Source organism: Cyphomyrmex costatus, unplaced genomic scaffold, assembly GCF_001594065.2.
Source record: "Cyphomyrmex costatus isolate MS0001 unplaced genomic scaffold, Ccosl1.0 scaffold193, whole genome shotgun sequence".
NCBI classification, from domain to species: Eukaryota; Metazoa; Arthropoda; class Insecta; order Hymenoptera; family Formicidae; genus Cyphomyrmex; species Cyphomyrmex costatus.
In genome coordinates, this window is record NW_017275965.1 from 33,114 (window position 1) to 60,735 (window position 27,622).

Consider the following 27,622-nt stretch of genomic DNA (forward strand, 5'->3'; position numbering starts at 1 on the left):
TTGATACCTCATGTGATGTAAGCGTCATCAATTATTATGCAAATAAATATCACAGATTAATCTACCGTCAATCTTCACTGACAAAAAATTACAACTTATTTTTTAATCGATTGCATTCCATCGAAATGTCATTTATATATAGAACATTTTTATTCGTGTTAAATATCAGTATATTTTACAATCGAATGTTAAAGAAAATACCATTGCTTAGTTAAACTTATTTCCTTTTGAGAGAAAAGAAATAAATTCTAATTAGTATTATTTAAAATCCTTTAAAAAATCGAAAACGTTAAAAAACACTTATAATTGTAATTTTGCATGTCTGTTATATAGGTAGCCGACACGTAAAATGGTGGCGTCGCAAAATGACGGCGGCAGAAGTATGGGCGGCGGCGGTGGTGGTGGTGATAGTGGTGGCGGCGGCGGCGGTGATGACACAGTTTACACGGTGACCGTGAGCGGGGTCGGTTACAGGAACGAGGGCTACAAGGACGACGGCACCGATGGCATACCGCCGGAGCCGCAGAAGCCGCCGCAACTTCCGGCAGCGGACGACGATACGCAGTCGCGAAAATTCAAACTGTCGCGCAGCGAAAAATGGCGTATCCTAAAGAACATCGGCACCGTCTCCATCGCTTTCATGGTGCAGTTCACTGCGTTCCAGGGCACAGCGAATTTACAATCGTCAATCAATGCCAGCGACGGCCTCGGTACCGTTTCGCTCTCGGCCATCTACGCCGCCCTGGTACTCTCGTGCATCTTCGTGCCCACTTTCCTCATCAAGAGACTCACCGTCAAATGGACTCTCTGCCTGTCGATGCTGTGCTATGCGCCGTACATCGGCTCGCAGTTCTATCCCAAATTCTACACCCTGGTACCCGCCGGCGTTCTCCTGGGTCTTGGCGCCGCGCCCATGTGGGCTGCTAAGGCCACGTATCTGACGCAAGTCGGCGGTGTCTATGCCAAGATCACCGACCAGCCAGTCGACGCTATCGTTGTACGGTTCTTCGGCTTCTTTTTCTTAGCGTGGCAGACAGCCGAGCTCTGGGGCAACCTTATCTCTTCGCTTGGTAAGTCGACAACTTCAAGTTACCATAGCTTGGAGTTGATATTTTAACACTTTGAAACACTATCCTGTATCTGAATGTACAAAACTACTACGTTCATATTCTAGAGTTATAATTTATGTATATTTAAAATTGGACTTAATTGAAGAGTGATAATGAGAAAAGCTTCTGACTAACAGCATACACAGATAAAGACATGCAGATAAAATCAGTAAATCACAAATTGCATTGATTTTATACTCAACTTATCAAGCCTTTTCTAACGTCATCATGGATTTATATACGTATGATTAATAGTTATTATCAGGGCTGATTACATTGATGCTCCGCGAAGAATTGATTTCTGAGAATAAAAATCTCCAATTCTCATTGTTAAAGTTAGAAGTGATTAACGAGCATTTTTACACAGTTACGCTAAACGTTAAACCATCATGTGTACTTTCGCAAAAGCAATTCATTCACGAGCGCATAATAAAAACATTCTACGCATCTCAATAATGCGCAATATCTTAATCCTATCGCCGTCTGTTTTTCACGCTCGTTTACCAGCAGCACACACAATATACCCGTTAATACCGCGCAAATATTCCAGTAGAATGTGTGCACAATTGTGTGTTAGCTTATCAGCTTAGACTACATTGTTTACATTAACTACATTTCTCTCTGTAGACCAGTGATGTTCAATCTTTTTTCATGAGCTTTCAGGTTAATTTCAGAGAGCCATTTTCAAAAATCTTACAGGCCGTATAATGTCTATTTCGCTTTCATAAAATAAAAAAAAATCTAATTTATATATATTTGGCTATGAGCTACAGCAGATTGCAAAAAATTCACACGATCCGCAAGTTGAGGATCACTGCTATAAACAGTTCTTGAATCAATAATACAAGCAAATTATTTTTCCCACGTTATTCTATCTAATTATATAAGTCTTAATGAGCTACAAAACTTCTCAAATCTGATTTCCAGTTGGATTACATAATTTTCAAAGTATAGAATTACTTACTTATAATTGAGATAAAAGTTTTTGACTTCTCTATGTCAGATTTTGCGCTATTTTAGCAGGTGTGCGCAGTACGCGCAACAGTAGAAATGAACGTTGCAGTCAGGCAAACGTTACAGTCAGACAGTCTGACTAAACGCTCGGCTCTTCCCCTGACACGCGTATATCCTCGCATCTTTAAACCCCGCTTCCGCTGTATACGTGAGGGACAACGTAGTCATAGTGAGGGACTTGTCGAACGAGAGAAGCCGTGAGAGCAACGGAGAGAGAATCACACGCTCGCTAAGAAGAGAAACAAGATTTATCCGGTATAAACTCGTGGCAGTCGGTTTCCGTACTACCTCGTACGCATTCCCCGATACCGCGTGTATTTGTACACACATACACATACGTGCAAAGTATCATTGTATGTCAGTCTTACGTGTGTTTCTTCGATTTCTTCGTTTGTCAAGTGCCACTCCTACGACTGATTTCGGCCTAACGCCATTTTAGAAGATCCGGTAATGCTCCAAACATTCTAATTATTAAATTGAGGCACGGAAATAACTACAAAATAGAATATATTTTAGAATTAGATTTAATTAAAATAGAATTTCAATAAGCATAAAAATGAAATTTTTAGGTAAACATCGTTAACTGAGATGTACGAGAAAAATAAAAGTAATGATAAAATGCACATTTAGACTTTCTGTTAAACATATAATTTGATTATAAATTGATATGAAAATTAAATTAATTTTTATGTGTGAAGTTATATAATCTGTGCAATTATTATACTATACTACATATAAATATAGAAGTAACTGTATTACTTAATTTATATTAATAATTCTTCTAAAGAAATGAGAAATTAATGAGCTAAAATAATATATAAAAGTCAATAAGTACGTGCAATAATAAGTAATATTAATATTTATTAAATTCGTTTATACGTTTTAATAATAATAAAATATTAATTGAAAGAGAATTTTCTACTTTAAAATATTACTTTATGTAAGTATAACGGCTACACAAACAAGTTGATCTTAAATCATCATCAGTCATTTGATGGACAGAGAAAAGTCGATGCCATTGGCGCCAGGCAACATTCGCAAATAAACAACAAAGGTCAAGATGTTTTTGAGTCCTTGTCGAGGTCGACATATGCGCAGTATTGTAGCAATGAATGACTGGTAGTGGCATGAAGGTTACAGATTGCATGGGCAGGTACTGAATAATTCTTCGAAATCGACGAGATCTTTGTGGAATGATTACATACTTGAAGATAACGAATTTCTTATACATTATGACATCGATTATGGAAGAAGTCGATTAAATATACCACGCACCGATAGCATTTATATAACACGATCAATTATCCTTAAAGATTCGGTTTATTTTTTCAAACTAAAGTCTCAATAATTTTAATTTTATAATGCGCCAAACTAATTAAATTCTTAATAATCTTCACAGTTATAAATTATAATCAATTGCATGTCTCCCTACAATCTGAATATCGGTGACCCAATTTTTTGCTACATTTGGAATCAATTTTTTATCAAGAAAATTTCGAAGAAGGCCATCACTCGTTATAATCTTTTAATATCTTAATAATCAAATTATGATATTTAAAATACAGAGGAAGTGAAATTGTAAATTTCAATGAACAGTAATATTTCACCTTGTTTTTGATCTTATCTTAAAAATTTAATTTGCAATGCTTTTTATTTAAGTTATTTAACAGAAATATTAATTAACTCTTTTAAAATAAAGTTAGAATCTGAAATTGGTCAAAGATACATTTGCGTTTTTTAATTTTAGCATGCTAATACATATTCTGCGTCTTTAACCTTCTGCCAAAACGTGTTTGATTACAAATGAGCATTTTCTACTACGCAGTCATTTCCAAAAAATACGAAACATTTTTACTTACATAACATTTGAAAAGTACTCAGAAATGGTTTGTAATATTTTAAGAGATTTGTCATTAATGTGCTGTACAGTACATTAATGAGAAATCGTTGTATATAAAATTATACACCTTGTAATCGCATAATTGGACTAAACAGTTTCCGCACATATCTTCGTGCGTGCCTGCATGATAATGACGTTAAAAAGCAGACATTTCCGACAATTGGTGACGAGGTGGGGAGAATCGTAAAACACGACGTAATATTATTAGCACTGCTCTGGTGAAAGTTCTGGTCGACGCACACTAATCAGTTAATGTAAATTTCAGTAGGTATGTCGATAGGTTTTACTTAGAGTTATCGATTAATTCCTGTCCCGGAAAGTGTTTAAACGTCCGTGTGAAATTACGAATAGCAAAATTCCTGGCACGCCGCGGCGATAGAAGATGAAAGTCGTACGTGTCAGTAGTTCCGGTCGATGATTTAACCGGCGAGAAGCGCACGACCGTTAATTTTTCTCGCAGCTACGTAATGCGTGCTGCAATTTCTGTTGAGCGATTTCTCGACACACTCAGAAAGGTTTTATCGTCACGTAGACGCGCATAGTTGGATATGTATTTGAAATATTTTTATTTTGAACCGTATTTACAATATACAAGTGTTTCTATTTTTTATTTCAGCGGAGCACATATACGTGAAAGTATTTCGTATTTTGTACTCAATATTGAAAGACTGAAAGTTTTTTATATCTTGTAATGTTGTAATTCAGATATAAGATTTATTGTCAATCTCAGTATTTGAAACACAAAATACAAAATACTTTTAATCTTTTATCATTAATACTAAAATATAAAATACAAAGTACTTTTGTGTGTATGCTTCCATGAAATACAAAATGTAAAATATTTTCTCATGTGCTCTACAGAATTTCAAAATACAAAATATAATTATCTTACAAATACAGCTGTTTTACAGATAACAATATATATTTCAAATACATGCTGTCAGCCCTGTAGACGCTTATACTTTGTTACACATTATATCACACACGCGAATAATAATACGTATGGCTGGTTGCACGTTGACGTGATTTAGCGTCGTTGCACTTCGGGGCGCGTAGCTCGACTTCTAGTCGATGTATCCAATTCAACTCGACACGTCGAATATCAACGAGATCTTTCGAGAAGACTCCTCGCAAACGAGCGCATTCGAACGCATATCGTACGCTTCCTCATTGGCGACACTCGGGTGCGCTGATCGCGTTTGCATTATAGCTGTCTAAGAATTTTTTTCTTCAGTTATTTGCGAGTATTTCTTGTCTGCGCTTCGTCGATCGGCTTAGTGATTCCTATTTATCAGCGAAATTTTCTCTTCAACAAGACCGTCGTTGAGATTAAAATAACTTTTATTTGACACAATATAAAGTCACGAATATAAGAACACAGTTGAGTTGCCACAAAAGTGGAAATTAGAGAATTGTCAAGAAAATTGAATAATTAAGTTAGAGAAGTCGGATAAAAATCAGGAAATTTTGCAAAACTTATTGGAATATTAAAATTCTTGATTTTTAAACAAGATAGAGAGAGTTTAATACACGTGCATCATGTCGAATACTATTAACATAACAATTAAAAATGCAAATAGTGTCAACACAACGTTATTATGAAATTTTATCTGAAAATCAGAGAAAAGTTATGAAATTTTAGGAATGAGGAATTTGTGACAATCCTATATAAAAGTGCATTAATGATACATTTCATTTATCGCGTGTGCGTGCAAATTTTCTCGTAGGACGACTTCGCAATCTCGGCTGTCTTAATGGCGATAATAAAGCAATCAGGACATGCTTATAGGTTGCGATGTCTATTGCATCCCTGTTAGAGGTAACCAGTTGTGATTTACATTCGACAAAGGTCTCCTCTGACTTCACGCGCCGTGAATAAAGGTACAGAATGGATCCTACCATGGGTACAACCGTGACCTCGATGTGCGTCGTCACCTCCACTGAGACGAGTCGACGCGCATAATCGATTTTTCGATCGTGAAAAGGAAAGGCGTAGCGTGCATAATGCGCTAAACCGCGAATCCGCAAAATCGATTAAGGAAGATTCCTCGGCGGTGAAACTCGCACATGAAATATTGATTTACGAAGTGTCCAGCTTCGCTTTACGCGCGCGTCTCGTTCTCTTCTCGCGACGAGACCGGTACATCAGTTTCCGGTACGGCATAAGAGGTCGACCTCTCGATTTATCGCTCGCACACACCGTGCGACTCTTCGAGTACCCGCTTCGAACCAGCATAATCGACTTGGTAATAAATTGTTACGCGTTCCTCGAGTTGTCCAAGAGAAGTACACGCAGTTGCCAGGTAGATCCTTCACGTCGATATCCTCCTATCGATTTTATTTCCCGACTCGTAATATATACGACGACTATAAAACAGCTTCCCCGTATACAAACTTGCGTCACGAGGAGAAATTCAGATCTTGAACTTTGCAGAATGGTCAAAGAAGACACTGCAATTATGCCTAACGTCATGCAGTTGATTTATTGCTAAGTAAGATCATCTATAAAAATACTGTGTAATTCTTTTTTAATGTGTAGTTCTTTTACTAATAATCGTAATTTTTATAATAATAAACAAAAGTCACATTGCTGTCAAATTTAAATAAATATTTTTTAGTTAGAAATATTTAACATTAATTGTTTTTTTCTTTTAGAAAATTAACATAAGAATAACTTCACCGATATGAAATGTATATAAAGAACAATAATTATTTTCAAGTTACTCGCATGATTTAATTAATTTTTTTAAGAGAACATTTTTAAAAAGAGAAAAAATAAGGCTCTTGATCTTCCTCGGTTGTTGTTGCGTTTTTTCTTTTTGAGTTAAATTTGAAGAAGTTTAATAGAGAAAGTATAAATTGCTCGAAACCACTCAGAGATCACTTTCAAATTACAGTATTGAGCGATGGCGGACATTCTGGTGACGATGGCAATAGCACGACCAGTAGCTGGGACAAAATCAAGTTGTGCGGTGCGGATTTCTGCGTCCTTGGCAACGGAGGCCACGAGAACCTGGAGCGACCACCGGAGTCGGAGATCTATGAAATCTCCGCGATCTACCTCACGTGCGTCATCGTCGCGGTGATCATCGTCGCTCTGTTCGTCGATCCTCTCTCCAGGTGAGTGTCGAATATATGGATACAAAAGCCGTCGCGATGTTAATCATTCGTTTTTATTGCTTGCCAATATCAAGTCGGCATCGTAATACCTCGTAACAGAATAATACATCGCACAAGCAAGGCCAGCCGTTGAAAAACGTTAAAGAGTAGTCGAGCTTAATAAACCCGGTTCTCTACTTTTTATGTGATAATTAGAGATAACGCGCCTAATGTTAATCGATCGGATTACATATTTATGCGCACAGTAGTCAACTTGCGCTTATCAATGATACAAATCTTCACGCTGCTATTGGAACACTAACGTTTAATATACAGCATCAAGATACTAATTAGTTACTTATTACCAGTTTCCGTTGAAATTAAAATATCTTATTATCATAGAAAATATTTATTTGAGTTACAAAAATGATAACTTTTATTAACATTTTTGTTAAAACAAAATACAATACCGAATTAAATGTTGTATATTTTCACTCTATCTATTTTATATTTTTAACGACTTGTATATGTCACTCTTTTAAAAAGATATATTCTTTGTAAACCATTACATTATTTTATTAAATATTTATTAAAAAAACGATTACTCGGATTACTTTTAATTTGCAAAACAATCAGCGGATTAGCGAATGTTGCTACGATATTCCCAGAAATACCTTGTTCTGTTTATATCTATTCTGATCTATGTGAATAGGATACGAAATCCGTTCGCCACAAAGAAGTTTATAATTGCGCGTTGAATCAGCAACGAAGCTTAGTTGCAGAGGTGTAAAGCATGCCGTAATTATGTGTCGCATGAAAGGTGACTTGCACGGTCTTATCAGTGCACACGATCATTAACAATGATATATTTTATCCGTGATTTTGCACTAAATTACGTAGCTCAGACTGTCATCGTCCGTACGATCGTTTTACGAATATATTCAGCGATTTCACGTAATCGCGAATTTTCATCGTCCGACCGTTCCAAGTGTAAACAAACGAACGAGAATATAACATTTTTTTTCTTCTCAATTTGATAAGAACAGAGCATTGTTTTGCGCGATGTCAATGACCGTCTGTGACCGGCAAAAGACGTATCGTTTCGTTATAAAATTAGCATATGATAATCGCAGTCGCGCGCTTCAGGTCTTGTTCAGAAGAAGTTTTGTTTCTTAGAATCACTGTATACTGTATAGAATGTAATTTGAACTTTTTCAGTCATTTTTAATTTTGCCACGCGATATATACAGTTTCCCAGGAAAAGGAAATTAATTCTTCTGATATTCACGATAAAAGAAGTTGACTCACGTTTTCTCTAGAGCTGTCTCTTTCTACAATAATCCACTCAATTATAGTAACACTCATCACGATTATCATCATGTTACTAACGTTACGCGGGTCAGATAGTTTAAGGAAATTTTTTAATCATACTTTTTAAGAGCGACCGCCTCTTTCCTAGTATTTTTCTTTTTTTTTTTTCAAAGACGATGAGCAACTAAGTTTAGCCATTTTCACGGTGCATCGTCAGCGATTACTGGTTTGCGACTACAGATCGTCAATGACTCATCATTGAAGTGTACGCGAAAATAGAGGAGCAGAAGAGCGGTTGAGCTTTTGCGGTATTACGAAACGCAGCTTGATAGACGTGATCCGCGAAATCATCAGCCCGAATTTCCTCCCCCTACCTCCTCCGTTTTGGATAGCTGTAACCAATGCTCTGCTTATGATTGCGAAATAGCGTACATCCGACAGGATGCGCCGATAGTTGCATAACGCTACACGTAGCGTGAACCGTACTTATTAAAAGTCGGTAAGTTTCTGGAGGCTCGTGTTGCGTCAACGCTATCCTTCAGCATGTTACACAGCAACACGACTGGTCTATACTGGAAAAAAATCTTATATTTTTTTACATCGATTACCGAGAATAATTAAGAGACTTTAAGACTTCTCGCTTATCAGAATTATGATTAAAAAAATATACAGGAGCGTCGGTCGACGTAAAAAGTTGATAAATTGATTGCAACAGAATGCCAACCTTGATGTTAGAATTAATAACCCTAGAGATATATTTATCATTCACCATAGTAAAACGGAAATATTATTTATAGTTAGCATTGAAAGGATTGGCTCACGGACGTGGAGGATATAATAATTCTCCTTTGGTGAATTGATGAAATAATTATTACATCCATAATTAATTACAGAAAATATAATTTAAAGTTGTTAAAAATTGCAAAATATTATCTGATAATGTTAATAATACGTCGATGTAACAGTCGCATCATCTCGTGGAACATTTTAAATATATCGCATGATGTTGAATAATACTGGATATACTGAAAAAATCTAGTAATAGCTACCGAATGTTAGGTAAAGTAGTTTCAGTCAAATGTTTAATTAATATAACTAAAAATAATTTTACTTTTCTAAATATGATATTTAGTAAATATTACTAAACAACCAACTGTTTGGTAATAATTACTAAATATTTAGGAAAGTCGATCGAATTATGATTATGCTTTATGTATATGTATTTATTTATTATATTTTATATTTTGGTTATATTATAATATATTAATCGAATATTTGATTGAAATTATTTTACTCAACATTTAATAACTGTTACCAAACTTTTTTTTAGTGTACATATCGATATTATTTACTGAGTCGTCGCTATCGTTTTATTTTTGTCCGATAGAATCGTTCTCTCGTATTCATCCTGTCGCGAGGAGATGCTCAAGGACACATGTCCGTCCGGATGTAGGCAACTCTTAATGATATGTTGCCCGCCAAATTATTATCGGACCGAAGATTAGATTGCAACTCAACGTCACAGAGTCTTAAAAAATACATACTTCTGTCAAACACTTACGACACTCCGACACACACTAACTACCCTGTTCGCAATTAATACAGTCGATCTTACTTCACTGATTGTGAGAAAGCGATGGAAATATCGTTAATATAGACGTGACATTAAAGACAATCCTGACGGCATGTGACAGCGAAGAAGAAAAAGCGTCAGCCTGCCTATAGGGGCCATAGGTCTTACGTATTTCCTGTAGACACACTCGGCCGATCTGTTATTAATGAATTGTTTTTATGGACAGTTGCGTTGAAACATGTGTTTACACTTTTCTCATCGCGCGACAAGGTTTTATTCAATGCAACGAAACCCTGTAAATCAGTCGACTCGAACTCCTCGCGCGAAAGGAACAAATACGTTGGATCATTACGTTCGTAATTACACTGAATTGATAGATGCTATCGCGCCAGATTTATTCGCGGTTGTAATTATAGTGTTACTATTCTATGACTTCCGCAATGACAGATTTTCATTATTTTTGTACATGTCGCTTTGTATAGGATTACGCGGACTACTATGATTCAATTTAGTTCTTTCGCAATTTTAATAAATATAATTTCCTTAAACGACGAGAGTAATGATCTCTTAATGTTCAAGGCGTATATTTATAATGTTTTTATTAAAATTTTTATATATTATATTTACGTTTTTATATTATATTATTTAATAAAAAATTGATTATACGCACGCGAAATATTTTTATATAAAATGTAAAAAACAATATAAATATTATACATAAATGTGTGAGCTACCAATATTACACATTCGTGATGACGCATGACGCCAATATTAATTATTCATTGAATGCAAATGATAGCTGTACAAATATTTTTACGTATCATAATTTTTACCTGAAATTTCTCATGAATATTAAAATTAATAGTTTATGATTAAGATTAGCAAAGATTCTGTCTATTTCGTAACAATCTCTGATACAATCTCTGATATTCATTTTATAAATAATTACTAAGATTTTGTACAATTTTATTATTTTCTATATTCCGATAAGAGCAGATCTTCGAGATTCTCTATCGCAGTTCTCTCTCGCCACGCTCGCTCTTTTATCGTTCTAATGATGAATCTGTCCAGAACTCTGTAACTATACATCCTTAACTGCTAGGAAAATTTACGGCCGCAAAGCCGTAATTCGTAAATTGTTTTTTCGCAAGGTCGCGCCTCCTCTGATTTACGTGTGTTAGCGCAGGTTTTTGATAACGTGAAACTCACGATGTCAACTACAAAAAAAAAACCGACGATAAAGCAACGCCCGTAGTTACAACGTCCTCGCCACATACACGGTGATTCAGAAGTGTGATACTTTTGACCACGAATACTTTCAAAGGCTTTGGCATTGGTTTCCCGCATAAAAAAGATTCTGTACAAAATCATTTATTGCAATCTTCTAATTGCTTCTGTTTCATGTTTTAATTAAGTCAGAAGAATGTTAAAGCGAAGATTATTTCAAGTTTGGAAAATGAGATTTATTATATGTTATTTTAAAATTTGATTGAACAAAAATTTGTAATTTTAAATTGCTTAACAAGCGAATAAATGAAGTCAATCTTTAGATTAATTTGTATTAATATTTACAATCGAAAAGAAGGTTTCGCAGTAACACTCTGTATTGCATTTATCGTAGTTTGCGGCGAAACGAATGTATCTAGGACGCACGACGGCACGTATCGATACAACTACCATGCTGCTCGTGTGTTCGCTCAAAATCTGTTGCCAAATAACACTTCTTCACATTATCGCTTCAGGAAAAAAACACACTTCTCTCGTGCACAAACACTACTATCACGTGTTTAAGAAAATTGTAAAAAGTGCAAAAATAATAAAATAACAAAATAGTTTATATTATTCTAATTAAGAATCCTATTACATTTAATTATATACCATATACATACATATAAAAATTAATTATTAAAAGGAAATTCGAATATTTTACATTACGTTTTATAATTCATAAGTGTTTGGTACTATTAGTCTACTCGATGCATGATCTCAATTCTGTCTCGTTAATGCGTTCTTGTATTTTTCCATTAATAATTCTTTTGAGAGACAGGCTTGTGCCGATCTCTAAATCACAGTGTCTCTTTCCGCTTCTCTCTCTCTCTCTCCAAGCATTAAAATCTCGCGATTGCCGACGTTGCGTAATCTGCAAACCGATGTATCATGATGCACGAGCACTGGCGCGCTTCATTCATGCGATCGCTTACGAAGATACTCGCCGTTCGATAATCGCCCACGATGAAACGCAGCGTGCGATCGTATAGCGCGCATAATACCGGTGCAGTTAGGAAAACTGACGTTTCCCTCGCTCGCGTATCCCTTTCCGGTCGACTCGGTGCATATGCATGCCGCTAATTTATCCTCGTAGATAGACGCGTATACCAAGCATTAAAAATATGTATATAAAATATATCGCATGTTGAGAATACTTGACTCACTTTCGATATCCGGCCTATTTCAGCCCGCTTCGACAGTCTTAACGCACGCGTTGCGTGTCTACTCGATGTATTGCAAGCATTATTATAGCGATGATAGTCCTCGGAAAGCCTTTAAATGAATAGAATAATTGGAGGTTTGGATTTAGAGAGAAAAACTATTTTATTACTATATAAGGAAATTTTGAAAGAAATGAAAGGGATGAAATCTCCGCGAAATACCATTTAATGCAGAAACGTATTTTAAATATTTAATTAATTCTTTTTTAAATTGAATATCTAATTGATATCTAAAAACAATTAATATTAATCTTTATTTATACTCTTTCAAAATTAATTTAATAAGATTAGAAAATTAATTATTAAATATCTTGAGATATAATCTCAATAATAGTATACTTATCTCCTCTAAATGAAATGCATCATTGATATGCTGACAGGTTCGAGAAATAGTGAACCTGTTTAGCAAGTGCAGTTGCTAGTTTATTAACACAGCAACAAACGTAACTACATCGTTGCAACTCAACAGGCGACATTATTAAAAGAAAGACAATTCTGACCTGCATAACGTTTACCGCGTTGTCGAGGAAGGCGAACCGCAGAACGAGACCGCGGTGGCCGTAAATTATATTGAAATTGATGTGCTAAATATATAAGTTATGGTACATTTCCTCTTAGAAAACCAATTTAATGTTGTGTTACAAATTGAATAATAATAAGTAATAAATTAAGCTTGTTGCTATAATTACAATGTATCTCTCGCTTTTTTTCTAAATTCGCAATTAGACGGATAATTACTGATTATATATATATATATATATACTTTATTGAATTTAAAAATGCAATACGTGATGGAAGAAAAGAGAAAGAATGTTCAATCGAATCAATTTGTCGGAATTAATTTCGCAAACAAGGGCATCCGTTGGACTTTCTCTTCGGGACGTGTTGTCCATAAAATGTCAAAAGATTTGAGAGTGTTACGAGTACTTACATGTGTCGCTCTCTTTCCTTCCACCGTCATTCGTCATAATGACAGCATTGTCCGTGATGTCTGCACATTACGGGGAGTCTTATGTAAGAAACGAGTGTATTAGATCCGGACGCAGATCGCGGCTGTAAAGCGTCTCCGCTATCTTCCATTCGCATTGCTTCCAAGGCTGCATCATAACGGTTCTGGTCTGTGCGCGTTGGAAAGCGCAGCAGAAGTATACTCGTGAAAATGCAACTTTGATTGAAAACTGCGTGAAGAAATTCTTAGGTTACGGTGACATAAACTTTTCCGCCGCCAAGTACAAAACTGGCGGGTAATCGGTAAAGAACACGAGAGGAGAAAAATTAGTAATGATGATAATTCATAATATAACGTACTTTTTGAAGGCGTAGAGCAGTATCGACGACTGTTATTGCACTGACTGCTATTGAAGTCCATTAAATTGTTCGAGTTTTTGAATTATGTATCTGGATTAACGCGCGGCGACTCGTGCGTGCATAAATCCGCTCGCGATTTTCGCAAAGCGTGTATTTATATATAATATGTATGCAATGTGCAGCGATTTATTCTGTTCTTTCTATTCGAGGAGAGAGAGTGTGATTTTCGTGATTGATGTTGCGTGAATTCATAGAAGTTGCGAGCACGAGTCAAATCGATTTTCCGGTATAGGGACGACGTTTGTAAGTTTATTGCGCGACACTCGCACACGTGACAATTCAAGAAAATGTGCACGTGCCGCAAATCTAAGTGAAAATATCAATAGCGTCACTACTGCATGTAATTATATTAATGGCAAGAAAGTTCTTTTCTTGTATTATAATAGGTAATGAGGCTTAAAACGATTACGAGTTGAATTCGATAGCTTCGAAAAAAGTTCGCTTTTCTAAATAATTTAACGCTATCTTTGTTTCTCTTTACAATAAAATATAAAATCCTACAAACAATTATGTTGAAATAGAAAATTATGTAATAAATTAAGATGGTTTTGTTCATATTTTGAAGATTATTATTGTAATCAAATTGAAAATTAATCTTGTTCTTAATTTATATTACAGCTTGGCCTGAAATTATAAAAATAGTAAATTAGTTAATTAATTATTGACATTGTAAAGTTTAAAAATGAAATCGATAGATCTAAAATTTACCATGACAATGCTTTTTGTCACACCTAAAGAAAGATGGTTCTTTGTTGTGATTCAAAGAAATTTCTTTGTTATATAGTTAAAGAAAAAATTTCTTTAATTTTCGCAATTTTTGCTAAAAAAAATATTCTGAAAAATGAAGATGAATTTTTCCGGAATTTGTGAAGCAAAATGTATAAATTAATTATAATACTACCATATTAATCAGTTCTGCCTAACGAGACATTCATACGTCTCAAGTAGATGATGCTTTCTCTTTATTTCAATAAATATTCGCGTGCGGAAATACGTCGCTTATCAACCAGAGATCAACGTACGAAAAAAATATGACGTTTAACAGATGCGATTCGTCTTTCGCCGAATATCCTCAAGATGAAGGATTCACTCGTCACGATTGCTCAGCCTATCAATAGGCGCGATTAATGACGATTCGAAAGCAATATGGACTAACGTATAGATCGCCGTGAAAGATACGCCGAGGATCACGCGCCGAAGATCACGTCAAAGATCACACCGTCCCACATCCTCTCGACGTCTCCTTCCGCCTGAAGAGAGTCGTGTGGTACCTGTTTTTGCATAAAGTGTCGATTCGAACCGCGCTCTCTACGACTGCTGACGATGGCCGTGGCTTCGGCCGGGCCCAGAAATCCAGCAAACGTGTTCTCAGGAATGCCGTCCCCCCGGGTGGAGAACATTTGCTGTCGAGCGTATGCCGAGCGTTTAGCGGCGTCAGGAGATTTATTTCGCGAATTCTCACCGAGGCGGCATCAGCCATTGCGCCGCCGCCGCCGCCGCCGCCGCCGTCTCGGGCTTAAACTTCTCGCGGATCTTCAGAGCTGATTACGTCTGCCTGGTTCGTCTGCTAAATTTAGTATCGGGTTTATATTCGTTGGATGTCGCCGCGAAAAAACGCGATAGCAACTTTCATTCTCGTAACATCCGTTAATTCTGTAATATACAGCAGGGAGTTCTTAAGATCTCATGATATCTTTTTTTACATTTCAGAATATTTATCATAACGATATAATCAAATTTTGTATAATTGTCTACCAAAGAAATTTTAGATGCGTCGAGATCTAATTTATCATTCTGTGATAAAAGATTGAGAGAACTGATGAATAAAATGTCGTGCAACAGGTTCTACGAGTAAAATTTTCAAGGCATTTTAAGCTTTTAACATTTTTTGTGTTGAATCTCTCTGTTATTGGCATTGAATGTCCTCGCGTGAAAATGTTAAAAAATGAAAAGGTAAATTTCAACTGCGTAGTTAATCTCGAAGTTTTCATTGACCGAAGTACCGTTCCGCGTGCGACTTTTACACAGCACATAAATCTTTCAAACTACGATCTTACTAAAGATTAGTACTTTGCCTAACACGAGAATGCGATGTTCCGACTTTTTTCCTTCTTTATTATATCAATGAAAAGTATCGACGTACAAGTATCAGACGCATAGTATAATACGTGTATCTTACGTTACCCGCGCAATTAAATTGTCTCATTAATGAAACAGAATTCTATATGCATGTATGTGTGTGTGTGATGAGTTTTTTGTAGAATGTACGTTGCTGATGATTAAATACAGTTATTCAATAAATTAATGCCAGCAAAAATATATCTTTTATGTAAAATGACGTTTGTGTAAAATAATTGAGATCTAATCTAAAACATTAAACGTCACTATGTTTATATCGTCGCGTCGTGAAAAATACTGACAACAAGTAATCCGATTTTGTATTAAATAAAAAAGATATAATTATTATTCTCGCCAATCGCTGATTTATTATAAATCATATGAAATGTGAATTGGATCATACGTCACCCAGCGTTCGTTTATCTAATCGTAGCACAAAACAATGAATGAACACAGCTCGACACGCGGCACCGTTCAATGGCAGTGTACAGCCCAGTGGAAGTTTGCTAATTACGCAACTTGTTTCCGCGTGGCTCACGCTGCACGGACACTGAATAAGTACATGGATGGCACAATCGCGATGATAATTAATCGCGATCGTCATTAATCCCCATCCGAGCGAGCCCGCTCTTCCTCTTTGCGAATAGCGGCGCAAAAGTCTGCCGGAAAATCATACGTTCTAAGCGGCAGCCGATCATCATTGTTCATTCGCGTTTCCCGCTCTTTTGTTCGCCTAACTCTTGACTTATGCCGCATTACGTACATCGTACGAAATTATATTCGACGTAAAATATAACCGCACATATAAATGCTTAGAATAGTCCTTGTCATCTTAAAATAAATATAATCGAATAATTTTGCAAAAAGAAAAACAAGTACTTAGATAATGAGAGTAATTAAAGGTTTAATGCTGTAAACAATGCGTAAAAATTCTTCTAAAGACAAAAGAGAGAGACAGAAACGTCAGGCACAATGCTACTTGTTGACTTGTTGAACAAACGTAGATGTCTGTACTATTCATCTAAAATTGATTAAAATTGCACAGATTTTGCTGACAGCGGAAAAGCGAGTGAATGAAAATTCCCCCATTATCGCTGAAACGTATTATTATAGAATGAATCGCTCGACAGTCGCAATTTTGTCTTCCCGGAATCCGGCCGATTACTACGACGCGCACTTGCTTTATTTCTGTACGTTTACATCTAATTACGCTAGAAACTCTTTGTATTCCATAAGTTAATAAGTCGATAAAACGCGGAGTAATTGTATTTTAACTGACTTCTCAAGGGGACATATGGGTTCATAGAATTCTTAATTGTCTTCCAGGTATGGCGAGAAGCAACGGCGATCGGACAGCCAAGAATTGAGCGGCATACAATTGCTCTCTGCTACGGCTTACCAGCTGAAGAAACCTTACCAGCAACTGTTGATACCCATTACGATATGGATCGGCATGGAGCAGGCTTTCATCGGCGCCGATTTCACACAGGTGAGCTCTTCAAATAATAAACGAATTTGAAATAGCGTCTATCTATCATTTCTAAATCGATCGACGTCAGTAATACTGTGGAAATTTAATCATAGTTTCTACAGTGAGGAACAATTTCTATATGAGATCTGATATTTGTTAGATAACGATAAATATATCTTTACATGTATCATATGTATAATATTTGAAATAACTGAAAAAGTTTAATATAATGATCTAAAATATACAAGCTCGTAATACACGGGAGTCGTAAAAATTTAATTTTTCTTAATAATTTTTCTTGTTAGCAAGTAACATTGAATTTTTTACCATCAAGTTTGACACGAATTATTTACACAAGAATTTTTGTCGATCTAACTGGGATGCGTATGAATGAATTTATCATAGTAGATTTATTTGATCGTATGCGTTAAAATGCACGATACTTTCTAATGTCAGTTTCAATCGTTCACCGACATATAAATCGACGCCAAGTCTCTCCCTTTCGCGTACACTGTAAACGGCAGCCGCCGGTAAAACAATGGCATTCCATTTTGCAATCTGCACGGCTGCACCGTGTATCGACCTTTTATTGCAAGCCCCTCGGGTCCACGTGTTCTCGTGGAGCATTGATAAGGAAACGGCCGTCCTTGGCTTCGTACCAGGATCCGACTTTAACGAAGCACAATGACGTCAACTCGGCCTGACTCTGTAATTACAGTCCGAACTCGAGCCATCATCGGACGGCGAAGAGACAAAAAAGAGAGACGAATAAAAAAGCGGAGTTCCGTATTCTCGTTTATAGCGTTCCTTTCTTATTCTCGGGCACGTACAGCCGCATTTATTGCGTTGCAAACCGCGCTCGAAGATTTATCGGTGCTGCTCCGCGATAACGTAAAACCGTCGCGGACGTAATTATTTGTCATGACAAACGACAGTCTCCGAAAACGGTAAAATCTCGACCGCCGGAGGAATATTTCACTATAGGATATACAATAACAGACGTGGAAAAGCTGTCAGTAGTCTATGCGGGAAAACGAAAAGAACATCCAGCATAAAGTTAGAAATAGATTAAAATGATTCGAGCGTGTCGCACGTTATTTCTTGTCACTGTAGATCTGTTAATCGGTCCATGAATATATTTATCTTAGATATCGAAGAAACAATAGTAAAATCCAATCCTTTGAATTTTAAATAACATTTTGTTCTTTTCAACTTCCATTTGTGTTAAAACATAAATCAATCCATTTCTGGAGTTTCAAGGTAAAAATGTCCATTAACGTATGCATTAATAAATAATAAACTAAATTTAAACAGATGCATTGAGTAGGAACGTGGCGACCTATAGATATGATTGGAAGTAACTCACACTGAGTATAAATATTACAAATTTTGACATTATAAATTTAACAATATAATAAAAAAATAATTAAGTCAGTGCCATTTTTTATGTAAAATTATGTAATTATCTCTCCACTTGTGTTGGATTGTGCGAAAGGAATCCTTTTCGGGATACATTCCGATCAAGTTCTGAGAATCTGTAGATAACCTACTTCCGAGGAAACCCGAGGCTATAAAGATATATATAGGTATAATGGAAGCTGCTGATCGGTCATCGAGCTCTGTAACCGGTCGGTCTCTCCATAGATTTTCTTTTTTTGCACGATCTTTAACTGGCGCCAGAGTCTGTCTTTTCCGATCTAGTCTTGAACTACTGGCGAGTCGCGACGACAATCTTCGTTGATAGTAGGAGTTCTCACTCGTGGAAACCGGTAGACACTTTTCTTTTCTTCGGCGCGGAAATTACCAGCTAAGATCGTGAAACCGACGACGTACATACGTATCATATCCTTATAGATTTTTTAAATCCGCTTTAATAATTACCTTCGAAGCGGAGATTTACCGCTCCGGCTCCACTTTCTATCAAATTAGTGTCAATTTTCGTTCAACAGATTCTAAGATAGCTTTTGTGTCTGTATACTTGACGTCATAAGTAATTTCATGCTAGGTTTTAATGTACATTTTATTCGAAAATTTTTATCCGTGAACGGTAAAACAATTGAATAAGGAATGTGTCTATTAGATTTTCAGTTTATAATTTCTACGAAGCGTGTCAATTTATTTGTTAATAAATCTCTCTAATTTGGCCACTGTTGTAGATGCATTGATATTAACAATAAAATATATTTTAATCTGTTATTTTTTTGCAATATTTAGCAATACAAAAAATAACATTGTCACAACAGAGTCACGTACAATACATTTTTCTTCTCTATGAGAAACCTTTCGCTTGACTTCTTTTCGTGCGCTGTACCTCAGATAACAAGTCGTGATCAACGAATCGCAATGAAAAATTGATCGGGATCAGCTGAACACAGATGTGGAACGCCAGTTTCTCGATGCGTGACGGCCACACGAGGACGCATGATCATCCTTCGGAAATACGTATTGCCGATTAGAGATACGAGATTTGTAAAAACTAGGCTTATGTGTGCGTTAACTCTTTTAATGATGACTTTATTGAAAAGTGACTTACACGCAAAACGTATGATTAAAAATTCCTATTAATAGACATACACAAAGTCTGTTATTAATTCTAACGATATAAAGCTATATCATTAGAAAATGTGTCATGTATTTATGTAATAAAGTAAATGAAAAATTTATTACAGTATAAAAGCATGTTTTATACTTCAAAATTATCTTATGAGATATATACGATCTTTCATTAGATAGAAAAATATTAAAATATATCACAAGACAGAACGTTTCATATCTTTACTGCGAGCATTAAAATCTCCGTGCTCTGAGTCACGTGCGATTGATCTTTTAATAAAATAAAACTATATTTAAAGAAAATAATCTAAGAGATTGCGATAAAGTTATTTTTTATATTTTGTAAAAAAAAATATAAATAATGAAACAAAATACGTCAAGAGATGTAATTAACTAAAAATAATAATGAAGATGAATTAGAACATTACACAAGAGAAAAATGATTAAATGTGTCACGTGATAATTGATTTAGAAAGTAAATATACCTCAACTAAAATATATGTTCGTCATATGAAAGCGAAAGAAGAGAAGAGAAAAACAATTTAAACAAAAGAAGAAAATATATGTATAAGAAAGAAACATTTACAGCAGACGTTTTTAGTGTGATGTACGTATGTCTGACACGCGAGTAAAAACGTCATTAAACCAAAAGGTATTTGAATGCAGGATGTAGCGCGATACTTGTTCATGTATATAGGGAATGTAATTAAAAGTCTCTCTAAGAAGTTCTTGGATATACCGTGAAAGAAAGAACAGATACGGTGGTAATCACTGGCCGCGTCTAAATTAATCACTCCCGATTGGAAAAATGGATTTGCGTAATTTATATGCTGTCTACCCGGTAATAAACTTGCCCGACGATATCCCGTATCTTTACCTTCTCTCGGACGTTACAAATACGGCATCCCGTGACTGTCAGCAAAAACACACCTTGAAGCAGCATCGAGCAGCTACCATCGAGTTAGTTGATTTTTTGCGACACAATTATGATTAAGCTACTACAGTTTTTAACGGATCAGTCTGTTCTTGTGTTCGGATTGCCGAGAGTTCCAGCCATTTCTTTAGAATTGCTTTTTATATAATGATTAGTAGAAAACATATGGTACACTGAAAAAGAAATTTATTGAATCTTGAATAATATACTAAGTAAACTTACAATAAATAAATATTCACTCAATAAAACAGTAATAGCTAAATGAAATTAATGATTTTTGTATTAAATAAATATATGTTTACATTTAGTAAATACTTAGAAATATTCAAACAAATATTTATTAAAATTTAGTATTCTTTTCTAGTACATTTTCTATATAAAGATTGTCTCTAAAATCTTATAATACTCGAAAAATAATTCAAGACACTACGTAAAGATACACACTTCAGGTTGCTGTTTAGTTTTGCTTTTTCCAACATAAAATGCATAAGAATATATCGTACTTTCTTTACATTACTTTTTACGAATTCTTTTTATACAAAAGTAGGTTTGTTAAAGAGTTACATACATAGGTATATTCTGTAAAACGGTCAGATATTGCTCATTATCAATCTATATATGAAAATTACAAAAAGAGCTTGAGTCTCACGTAAGGGACTGGAATTAATCGAGGAAGGTCGCATCGGATGAACCCCCTCATTACTGAGCGACCCTGCATTATGGCAAAAACAACCTCCGGTTCGCGAGTTGCGATTCGTTCGAAATTGATTCGCCGATAGGTCGTACGACGTCTTCGACTCGGGGAGCTGGATAATTGGGCAATTAAATCCGCGCCGAGAAAATGAAACGGAAAGAGAGGAAAAAAAAAAGAAAAAGAAATGAGCAAAACGTGGTAGTTGCAGGCTCTGCTGAGTCAGCTGTGGGCGCTGGACCTGTTATAAATAGCCCTACGAGCTTATTCTCGCATCGATCCGGCGATATCGTTTCCATATCTGGAATCTCGTGTACCAGTATTTCTTAACGTGCCACACATGCACGTGTATGCGTGCACGTGTCGTAGTCACCATTCGCTTCGGTCTGATCTCGTGAACGCCTCGGGACACATAATTTCATTCAAACGTTCACGGATATCGTTCAGTGAAGAATTGCGCAAAAATATTGTAATGAAAAGAATGCGATGATGCATTTCGAGTTCAATGAAACTCTACACTAGATTTATAGGAACTGTTAATCACGATTTCACGCGAAGAGTTAATTAAATGTACACTGCTCTCTAAAAATAAAATGTTAATATATGTTTTGACATTTTTATATATGTTTCAAAAAGCCTATTATGCGTTTTTTAAATTAACAATTTGCTTTTAGCAGTATATAAGCTCTCTCCTATTTTAATTTTTTTTAAAACATTGTTACAAAGTTTTGCTTAAAATTTTATGTGGGCACGTAAACAACAATAACATTATATTTTTTGAAGAAATTATTTGCCGATTTATCGACTGTGTAAATTTGTTACTGGCTAGAACAATGAAATTTGTTTGTTAATTACGCTTTTTTTATTACATGTATATGTTTTTTTATGTTTTGAAATTTATTTATCAAACTGTTTTAATGAGGTAATTGCTCACCGAAAGCAACAGATAATATATAATAATATGACATGTATTACATATGACGTATGGAAACAGAAATGATATTGAATGCAAATTTTATTGATTTGAAAGAAAGATTACTTCAAGCTATCAATGCATTCCATGTGGAGTTCTTATACACTAAAAATGCTGTTACAAATGCAAAAAGTCACAGCGGATATTATGCGCGGTATTACAAATAAATCACTTCGTTCTTTAACATATATCTACCAATGATTATACAATTCATATATTATTAAATATATAACATAGGAAGAGAATTGAGGATACGTTATTTTATGCAATAATGCGGCCGTGATGTTTAAAATGATGTTTGATTAAATGTTGAATTGCCACTTATCGTAAGACATAAGACATTAAAATGTCCTTCAGCGTGGCTGTGATCCTACCGTAAAAATTCTGGATCCGAGATTACGAAGGGCGTCTTGTGGGTATTTATGCGTTAACGGTTAGCATGAAATGATCACGCGATAAATGCGCTTTATATACATATAATGCGCCTTCTGTCGAGATAATGTTACAAATGTAAATAATTGAAGAAATCTCTCATTCGAGATTAGTGTATTTGATAGCTAAGGTGTACGATGTTTGCATATTGCGAAAGATAATTGCGCATAAACATTTTTATGACGCTAATTTGAACTTATAACTTTTACTTATAATTTTTACGAATTAATCTCTGTTGCCAATCAACTTTAAAACCTGTAGTGATACATTTTATATTATCGAATAACTCTTAATATATTGATAATTAATGAAGCGTGCAAAACATTTCATGAAATTGATGCCATGTATTTAAAGTTGGCAATTGAATATCTTATATATTATTAGCTCAAAATTAAATTTCATCCGCGTTATGATTAATGACATGTTAATGATTAATGACAGTTATTTTTAAAATTATCATTATTTTTTGCTTACTTACTACATAAATACGCAGCTCCAAATGTTATCTCGCTCAAAACAACATCAAATATTAAAAAAATTTTTAAATATATATATTTTTTTAACATATAATATTTTTGATTATTATTCTTGTTTTAAATAAAAATTAACTGCGGTTAAATATTCCTGGTCTTAGGAATATAATAGTATTAAAAAAGAATATAATACGATAATATAAAGAAAAAGAAATAAGAATCTTTTTGTAATGAAGAATTCAAGGACATGCGTGCGTTTCGATAATATATCATCAAAATCTTATGTCATAATAAATTTAAATGGAAATAAAGATGCTAAAAATCCAAACAAATTAAAAAAATTCGAGCTAAATCTCAGTCTGTCCTCTTATTATGTCGGCAACGATTGATGGGATTATAATTGCCCCTATAAATACATACAAAGGCAGATTGACATCAACTTCCTCCAGAACAAACCCATTGATTCAGCACAGAAAAGAAAAATTTAATATTCTTTTTCTTGTAAAATTCGAACTGACTAAGAATCGTCCGTATTTTAAAAATCAAATTAACATATACATATATAAATCCTGTGAATGTATAAAAGTGTATGTGAAATCAACAAAAATGAAAGAGACCGATTACATGTCACAAATATGCAATTTAAGATAATTATAATGTATTTGTATTAGAGATATTTTTACATTAGAGAGAAAAAAAAGTTTAAAAATCATAATTTATTGCAAATCATTCTTTGTTTTTTATAGAGATGTCGATCAATTTCTTTTATTTTTGCTTTCTTATTGTCTTTATAATAAATTTTGATAGAAACTTGTAAAATAACAATTAATTCCGTCATTATTAGCATTTGATGAGAAACTAAAAGTTAATCATTTTCATACAATTTTTCAAAATTTCTAATATATATATATATCTAATGTATCGGAAATCTCCGCAACGTTTGAATTTAGAAGACTATCTTTAATTTTGAAAAAAGGAAAGACATTAAATTGAATTATTTTGTGCTTTCCAGGCATACATCTCCTGCGCACTGGGCGTCCACAGAGTTGGCTATGTCATGATCTGCTTTGGCGTGGTCAACGCCGGCTGTTCCTTACTATTTGGCTCGTTAATGAAATTTGTTGGCAGACAGCCACTGATGGCGTTGGGTGCCATCGTTCATGCCTCTCTCATAGTTGTTCTTCTCATGTGGAAGCCTCATCCCGACAATCCCTATGTCTTTTTCTCGGTCTCAGGACTGTGGGGTGTGGGCGATGCCGTGTGGCAGACGCAGGTTAACGGTGAGTGTAAACCTACGTGTGAAACGTCAGCTAAAACGTTGCGAGAAAAAATTTAAAATTATCAAGATTTTTTGGCCACATTTCGCGTTTGTTTGTTCGCAGTCAATATAAATATTGATAGACGGACACTTAACGAGTATTTTTAATGTATTCACGATAAGTTGATGAATAATATTTGGAGTGTATATCGCTTCTCATTAATATTAACGTTTCTGCTGAGATCTGAGAATTAGGATCACTAATCGATCAAGTCCAGAAAAAAAAAAGGCAAATATCTTCGTTATTGAGTTGACATTAAGAAAAATTTCTGGTTAAAAATAGACAAACCAAAAGATTCTGATCATCATCAATTAGAATTCCGATCATCATAATTGGACATTTGATTATCTTAATTAGAAGTTTGATCGATGTGATCAGAATCTTTTCTGATTCGTTCATTTTCATCCAGAAAGAAACTTTTCTAATGTTAGATTTATAAAACTCGATTTTGATATTTTGCATTATATAAATATCAATTTTCCATATGATTGCTCGCCATTGATAAGACACTAGATAGAAAGTTCAATGACGTATATGTCAAAAAAATTAAGCGTGTCAGGAAAAGGTTATAAATTACGAATTAACGAATTAAATTGCTTCTATAATTATCGTCTGTCGGATCAATTATAAAGTAATTTTCTGTACTTTACACATGTCACCATTATGTAATTAATCAAATTAATAAATATGTATGATAAGAGTGCTTTTGGAGACGAACGTCTTGAAGAACCATTTAAAAAAATAATCATAATTTGGAACGTCAATTTCGTGACATAGTAAAAACATTTCAATGTATCATATATGTTGTAGATAAATAGTAATTTTAGGAAAATAGCTTCTCTCGCAAAAAAAGATTTGCTCATATTAAATTGAGTAAATATCCGAATTTATTTCGGCATCAGAGGAAAACGATTATTCCAGTCTTCGTTAATCATAAAAAATATTAAAAAATATATAAAACATTCAAAGATCGATGTATTAAAAAATTCAATACTTATCTCTCTTAGTACTTAACTCCAGGATTTAATTTGCATTCAAGGACATTTCGTTTCATGTTCCATATTCATTGTATATCTCGACATCGTCACGTTAACAAAAAAAGGTATTCTTATAAAAAAATATAAATTAAAATTTTTTTTAAACTTATTAGATTTTTTCCTTTTTTTTTTTATATCTTCTTTTTTCTGAGTCAAACAAATTTGAGCGATGCTTTAATAATTTTAATTCAATTTTCGCTTGCATTTTATACAGTCGCGGTTTGCTTGTATAGTAAACAATCGAATAGCACACGGCAATTTTGCGTTGCTTGCGCATAGAAGGTTTTATCTTTGTGTGTAATTAGAGCTTCTGTACAGACCTACACGTCTGGAAAACGAATCTTGTATTGTTTTTTTTTGCCTTGGCAGCTTTTATATGATTATTCACTCTCCGCCGCTCTAATCTGTTTTGAGTCACGTCATGAGATTTTGCAGAAACTGATATGCAAATCTATTCAACTACGTGTAGGTATACAAAAACTACAATGTAGACAATTGCATTTGCTTTACATCCACTTTTGTCAGTTAATTGTGTACACTGTGAAAACTTCTATTTAGCGTGCTAAGTAGTAATAAGCAACGTTAATTATTAGCTAAAAATACTTCTAAAAAGTGTCACAGAAAAACCTCAAAAATTACAACGACCATATACAGCAGAAATTTTCTTCGAAGAATTTCGAAGCTTTCTTCATATTAAGATAAATTGGTATTGCGTAATCTTGAAAATCACATGGAAAATTCTATTTTAAGCTCCAATATATCCTTTTTAATTGAAATATAACCTTTTAATGATTAAGGCTGTCGTCATAATAGATTTCTAATGTACACTCTCATATATTCTTTCCCACGGATTTTCCGCTTCTATTTGAGTAATTTATTTCCTTAATGCGGCATCTCGTGCATCACCGGCAGCATTATTATCGCTGTTACATGCTTTCTGAAAGCACATCTAAAGAGTACCGAGAGTCAAGGATTTGATCCATCTATGGGCTCGTTATCTCGCCGTTATCAAACGCGACGATGAACGCAAAACGATTGACCTCGATGCATAATGTAGTACCTGAATGCACCTATTTGTAGTCGCGGATCCGACAAAAACACCTGCCAAGTTAATCCGCAACAAATGAAATCGCTTAAGTCGTTTATTGTTTCAGTTAAGTGTGCGACTCAGGGATTTCCTAATGAATAGAAAAAGAGAGAGAGAGAGAGAGAGAGAGAGAGAGATTTTTCGAATATATTTTTATTTTTCAATTTTGTGTTGAAAGATCGTTAATATAACCAGACAAAGAATTATTATCTCTAATAATTTAATTTTAATGCTTGCAATCGTGGAAATTTCATGGATAAATTTTTTAGATGCTAAATTATTTTTAAATTTTGCTCACTATCCAAATTACCCCGTGACGGTTATTTATCATACTGACTGTTACAGGACTCTACGGTACGCTGTTTAGGCGTAACAAGGAGGCAGCCTTTTCGAACTACAGGCTGTGGGAGAGTGCCGGCTTCGTGATCGCTTACGCATATAGCACACATCTCTGCGCCCGTATGAAGCTGTACGTGATGCTGACGGTGCTGATCATTGGTACCATAGGCTACATCATCGTTGAGTTGCTGCACAGACGCAAGCAACGGCGACTCAAAGCGATCGCCGAAGACCCGAAGGCTGCCCAAGCAGCCGCCGAGGCCAATCAGCCGGAAGAAACCGACGACGAAAAGGATGATCTCGACGACGAGATTATCATCACGCATCTGTGA

At 34.9% G+C, this 27,622-nt stretch overlaps 1 protein-coding gene across 1 annotated transcript; it reads left to right on the plus strand.

Moving 5' to 3' along the window:
* Positions 1–349: 349 nt before the first annotated feature.
* LOC108772823 (UNC93-like protein) lies at positions 350–27,622 on the plus strand. Its single transcript, XM_018538455.1, has 5 exons — positions 350–1,070; positions 6,921–7,143; positions 17,308–17,470; positions 24,521–24,788; positions 27,297–27,622. Exons 1-5 carry the CDS (start codon positions 350–352, stop codon positions 27,620–27,622), a joined length of 1,701 nt encoding a protein of 566 aa, XP_018393957.1.